Raw genomic sequence first — 6,146 nt, forward strand, 5'->3', positions numbered from 1 at the left:
CCATTCAAGAGAGTTTTTAGGCCGAGACGAGTACCTGCTCATGATCTGGTCACTCACCTTCCCTCATTCTGGGCTACTTGCCTAGAAGCTCACACCTGTGTGTCCACCATCTCACATACATAATCTGGCTAGATTCTCTGGCCCTTTTTTCTCCCTAAAAAACTTTGCAGTATTAGTAACTGACAACAACTACACTGGTAAATGTCTTATGCTTATATTTCTACTTGGGCTTGGGTACCTATAGGGGATAGCGAGACCAAGAGAACATAAACTATTGTCAAGTAACAACTACTTCCCACTGCAAGCAACTGCAAGGGAAGATTTCACCCGTGAGAGATTGATAACAATTGGCTGGGAATGTAACCCACAACCCCCACTCATTCTCATACGCAATTATAATACGACATACAGTATAATCCTATTCACACATACAGGGGGGCCTCACAGAAGATCGCCATTAGGTCCATGTTGCTCCCGAAAACACCTGTCATCTCATCTCCGCCGCCTCCGTCAACCTACTGCAGCTCAGCAACCAGACGACCAACCACTACAAGCCTGTTGCCTGGAAACTGCTACCGAGGGGATACTTCTTTTGTCTCACCTCCTTTCTTTCCCCCCTCTCATAATCCCTTCCTCTTTTTGTTAATGCTATCATCTTCCCCCATATAGAAGATCTTTTCTCAGTCCCCTTCCTGTTTGCAAACAACCCAAGTCATACTTTTGAAATGCATGTACTCCTACAAAAGATAAGAGAGTATTATTCATTCAGTATATATGTGCATAACTTCAAATCATAACAATGCCGCCCAAGTAAGTTCCTGTTTCAATCCAGCACGCTAAAATAAAAGCACACAGCTCGTCTCATTGATTAGTTCAGCAGGTACTTGCAACATTACAAGAATATAATTAAATACACACATCTTAAGTGTTTTGTCTGTTGATAGGCAAAAAGAAAATTGAACTAATGTACTGCTGTATTAATGAATAAGATGGTGCTTTTATTTTGGTGTGCTGGATCGAAACAGGAAGTCACTTCTTGGGCGGGATTATTATGATTTGAAGTTATGCATAGAGTCAAATTAAAGTTTAAGCATTATTGCTTTCTCGCTTAGACCAGTTGTAAGCAGATGTGTAAAAATGTTGGAAGGATCATATAAAGTCCTACTGCGTAACAAGTCACTCTATAGCGTGCGTTTTTATTGTGTCTTTATGTGAGCGGGCTCAGCTCTCCTCAGACCTGACTCGTAGCTTTTTGGAGTGGGACATCTCCAGCTCGTCTCCATGGAGATTTTTACTTTGACCATTGTATGGCATCACAGAGAGGTCTGAGACAAGTGAACTATAATCCAGAATGTTACGCAGTATCGCTTTAAAAACACACACACACACACACACTCAAATTGTTCTTGATTCAGGCACGCATCATGAAGGTTGGTGATCATAATGATCTAAACTCTCTCTCTATTCTTTGTGTTGACTTTCTTTCCTCCTCTGATATGAATTCTCCAGTCTCCAGCCTGACATTTCACTGTTACTCTGTGCATCAGTTTTGCCGCTGGCATTTAAGGGTTCAGAGATAACACTCGGTCAGCCCAATGAGATCCTCCCACCGCCTTTCATGGGACTGTGTCTGTGTGTGCATTTGTCTGTGTGATAAGACACAGTATGTTTGAAAATGGAACCACGGAAACGCTAATAAAACATTATAATAATACTGAGACATAATCAACTTTGATCAAATATTCTACAGGAAACCACAGATTGTTGTACCAGTGCTGCACTAATGTGGTGTAAAAAATTCAAAAGAGGAGGAAGAAGAAGAAGTAGAAGAAAAAGAAGAAAGAAAGAAAGAAAGAGAAACAAACAAACAAAGAAAGAAGTAAGAATGAAAGAAGTAGAACAAAAGAAACAAAGAAAGAAAGAAGAAGAAGAAGAAGAAGAAGAAGAAGAAGAAGAAGAAGAAGAAGAAGAAGAAGAAGAAGAAGAAGAAGAAGAAGAAGAAGAAGAAGAAGAAGAAGAAGAAGAAGAAGAAGAAGAAGAAGAAGAAGAAGAAGAAGAAGAAGAAGAAGAAGAAGAAGAAGAAGAAGAAGAAGAAGAAGAAGAAGAAGAAGAAGAAGAAGAAGAAGAAGATTAGGCAGCATCTGAGCATGAATGCAGGCAGCCAGGCGGTTCTTCTAATGCTGAAGGTCGCAGACCCCGGGTGAGCCTATATGAAGCAGTGGTGTTTGGCGACATCTGGAGTTCAACTTTGTGCTCTACAAGAACCTCACTAAAATAGACAAAAACTGACACAAATTTTACTTTTTTGGACGTATGTTAATGCCTCATCCCATATATGTGTGTCACCCTTGAACCTATCTAATCTGTAAATGACTTGATGCCAATATCTAAGAGCATTTGCTCAGCTTAGTAAATTTATAAACACACAACAACAACAACAAAACTCTTGATGAGCGCGAAGCATTACGTACGAAAAATGTCAGTTCACTTCTAATTTGTGCTACCATATGGTCGGCTAATAAACCTTTAGAAAACAATACGCGTACCTGCTGGCATTGATTGTCTCAAATTAACATCTCCTCAATGTCCGCAACCAGTTGAAATGAGAGACAGTGGTTTTGAAAACAAAACAAAAATCATCACTGCCCCTAAAGCTTACATGTCAATATACGCATCTAATACCTCTGCTCCAGTTGTGGCTACAGACAGAACTTCAAGGAAGGAAATGTGGACAACACACTAACCCGACACTCTCAACCTCGACACACGGGGGCGCCATAGACCGCTCATTTCTAGAGCTGTACTTGTTTGCAAAAAACCACCAGAGGCACCATTGGCCACAAAACCCTCACACTGGCCAACTGTTCCATAGGGCACGGAGGAGACTCAGACTACTCCATGTGTCCCCCACAATGACTTTGCATTGGTGCATTTTAAGGAGTCAAGGAGACAAAGAGGCCTATATGAAATAGCATAGTCTAATGGCCTATAACAGCTCGTTTGTTTGTTTGCATGTATTTCCTTTCTTTCTTTCTTTCTTTCTTTCTTTCTTTCTTTCTTTCTTTCTTTCTTTCTTTCTTTCTTTCTTTCTTTCTTTCTTTCTTTCTTTCTTTCTTTCTTTTTCTTTTTTGTTCTTTTGCTTCAACATAGAACCCGAAAAGGGTTGTTAGTACGTGGTCATTATTGGGATCTATTTTATTTAAATGTTCTATAAAGGAAGGACCTGGTCGATAACAAAAGAAAAACAAAGCGCAGCACATTTTTACAACGACATCGCAGTTTTATTGGCTTATATAACATATATATACAAGATTTGCTGAAAACAGCAAAAATAGATCATGCTTTAAAGCAATACAATCACATATAATATATATCATAACAGAAAGATAACACTTGCTGAAAATAGCAACAACAACAAAAATAGCTCATCTCATCAGAGATACAGCAGAGACTCACAGAGTCTACGGTGCATCTGCCGGGCTATGGCAGATATATAAATAACAGTGACCCCTGGGGTCTTACAGGGCGGGTTCAGGGCCCCTTCACTCAGTCCTCCGTGAGAACTGAATACACGACGGAAACATACATGCGGAGTTTGAAATTATAACGACTGTCTAACTTTGTCAACTTAAACCGGACAAAAGACGCGCGCAAATACGAGTATATAATACCCAAGACATTCACGATGAACATTCATCAAAGACCGAAGTCACTTTTAGTCCGTATAAAGCTACAGCATGTGTGCTGAGCTTGCGGCTTCCCCCAATACGTTTAACAGTCTTCAGGTCTCGTGTCTTTACCACGGCCTCCACATGAGCCCGGACACGGCCTGCTGCGGCTGCGCTCTCCCTGAAGCCATGGACTGGGCCGCGGGTTTGGAGCTGAAGCTGGACTTGAGGCTCTGGAGCCGCTGCTGGATCTGAGGCAGGGCTCTCGAGCTCTGGGCGCAGCAGTTCAGGCACGTGGGAGTGAGACTCGCGGACATGGACTGCTCCACGAAGTCATTGACGCGCTGGCACGCGCTCTGGTCCAGGTTTGTTCTGGGCAGCAGAGTGGTCACGCGCTGGAGACAGGCCTTGTAACCTTCTTTGTAGCTTTCAGTAGGATCTGGAAATGTTAAAAAATAATGTTATTTAAAAAAACAAAAAACAGATTCAAGCTAAAATCTTGATTTTGATGAAACGGACTCGTTCAGATTGTTAAAGAGAAGCAGAAGACTCACTTTTGGAGCTGATAGGAGGCATCTCGCGGAGAAATCTCACAGTCATCTCCAAGATATCTGCTTTTTCCAGCTTTGAATAACGACTTTTCTGTAGAGATAAAAAATACAAGAAAATGTCAAATATGGTTTTTGATGAGGCAACAGTAGGACGTTTGAAACATTTCAAATGTGGTTTCTGACTTACATCTCTGCCTGTGAGTGGGAGGATGATGTCTTTCAGATGGTCCAGGCTCTCGTTGATTCGAGCGCGCCTTTTTTTCTCCATCAAAGGCTTCAGAGTCTGCTCAAAGAGAAACATCGATTAGATTCCGTCTATATATAAACAAAAGCTCAAAATCAAGTAGGAAATTATTCGCGTGCCAAAACCTACCTTTCTCAGCTCCAAAGCTTCTTTTCTTTTGGCCAAAGTGCGTGGCTCAAATGCGGGCATCACGTCGCAGCTCATATTTGGAGACATTGTATTGTAGGCTTCTTGTTGGAGGTGTGCTCAGTAGAGGACGAGGTGAAGTTGTGTCTGTAACGGCCAGAGCGCGCGGTATATATCCTGGCCTTTGGCGTCGGTCCCGTGCGTCACGGCTACGCCCCCACGCCAACTCCAAACGATTTGGACGGACCACAAAATTAATGGAAACAACACAAAGGCATCATATTTAGAAAGGTAACCATCTGTCAACTTTTTTATCCACCAGTGAAAACCGTGCAGCGTGTGTATACACCCTCAGCATCCGCGCAAATAATAGGTCTAACTGCAGCTAAACAACATTTCTCTGATAAATAATGACAGATTATTGTATGGTTACATTGCATGTTAGTTGTAAAATGTTCGGTTATAGGTACATCAGGTTTACATCACTACGATTTTATTATGCTATTTATGTATTTTTTCTGTGTGCGTAATGGCACGATGGGCATTGGGTACGCAGACACTTTGAGCGTTTTGAGCGCATGATATTCTTGTTTTCAACGGTGTAATGATTTTGTGCAGTTACATGTTTTTACTTCGAGATTGTTTTTCTTCGTTAAAGCTTAATGGCATTTGTCCGACCAAGCCAAGGGCTTTGAACGTATTGATAGAAGAAGCTGCAATACCCCAATTGACCGATAGACGTCAGACTTGCGTCTTGCACAACTACGACCAGAACCGGTCGGAGTCCAATCACAGACCCAAGCGACGCTTTCCTCGATGACATCTGCTTCACAACAATAGTTTTGCATATGAAATGTGTGTTTTTTTGCCCAGGGGACTGTACCGGTGGGTGGAGTGTAGGGGTTAGGGTTTCTGTGGCATCAGGATTTGCTGAAAACTCATTGAGGAGGTTTAGACAAAGGCCTGATACCCCTTTATTACCTTTCATAAGTATTACATTGATTTAAGAAAGAAAACCATACTCAAATCATTCAAGAATTTAAAAGAACAGTTTTACTAACCAGCACACACAAATGATTCAGCTATAGCGGCAAAAAAGAGTTGTCCGTCGTTTAAATGGACAGGCATAACCTTTGTATCATGTCTTTGTCTTGGACAAATGCTCATATTACAAACCAAAATGAAATAAACTAAATAAATAAAGACATTGGTGCACTCGTAAACAAACGGTGAATATGCTGTTGCCAAAAGTGACTTTTTAAACATTAAAAAATAGCTGTGTGGATTGGCCGTTGCTTATATCGAGATGCATGCCTGTAACATTGTGCAGCAATATTTCCACCAACAAATAGGCCTATAGGCCTATAATGCTTCAAAGCTTCAATGCAAATGTGTAGAATGATCAAATCTAAATAAGCTTAGATAAATGTATAACGCTTTTGAACTTATCTTTAGAACCCTACCCTTCAATAAATGACAGCTCATCAAATGCCACAGCACTCTGAGAACCACGCGAGCAGCACGCGCCACGGTCACCAGATGGCTGTCTGTTACCGA

The 6,146-nt window shown here is 41.4% G+C and overlaps 1 protein-coding gene across 1 annotated transcript; it reads right to left on the reverse strand.

The window, feature by feature from the left end:
- Positions 1-3,796: 3,796 nt before the first annotated feature.
- On the reverse strand, positions 3,797-4,679 carry LOC306964387 (transcription factor HES-2-like; the record flags this gene model as incomplete). The annotated part of the gene is made up of 4 exons (XM_079558380.1): positions 3,797-4,107; positions 4,223-4,310; positions 4,407-4,502; positions 4,593-4,679. The coding sequence occupies 4 exons, from the start codon at positions 4,677-4,679 to the stop codon at positions 3,797-3,799; spliced, it is 582 nt and encodes a 193-aa protein (XP_079414506.1).
- Between the last annotated feature and the right edge of the window lie 1,467 nt (positions 4,680-6,146).

The sequence above is a fragment of the Gobius niger genome (assembly GCF_951799975.1).
Source record: "Gobius niger genome assembly, chromosome: 6".
NCBI lineage: Eukaryota > Metazoa > Chordata > Actinopteri > Gobiiformes > Gobiidae > Gobius > Gobius niger.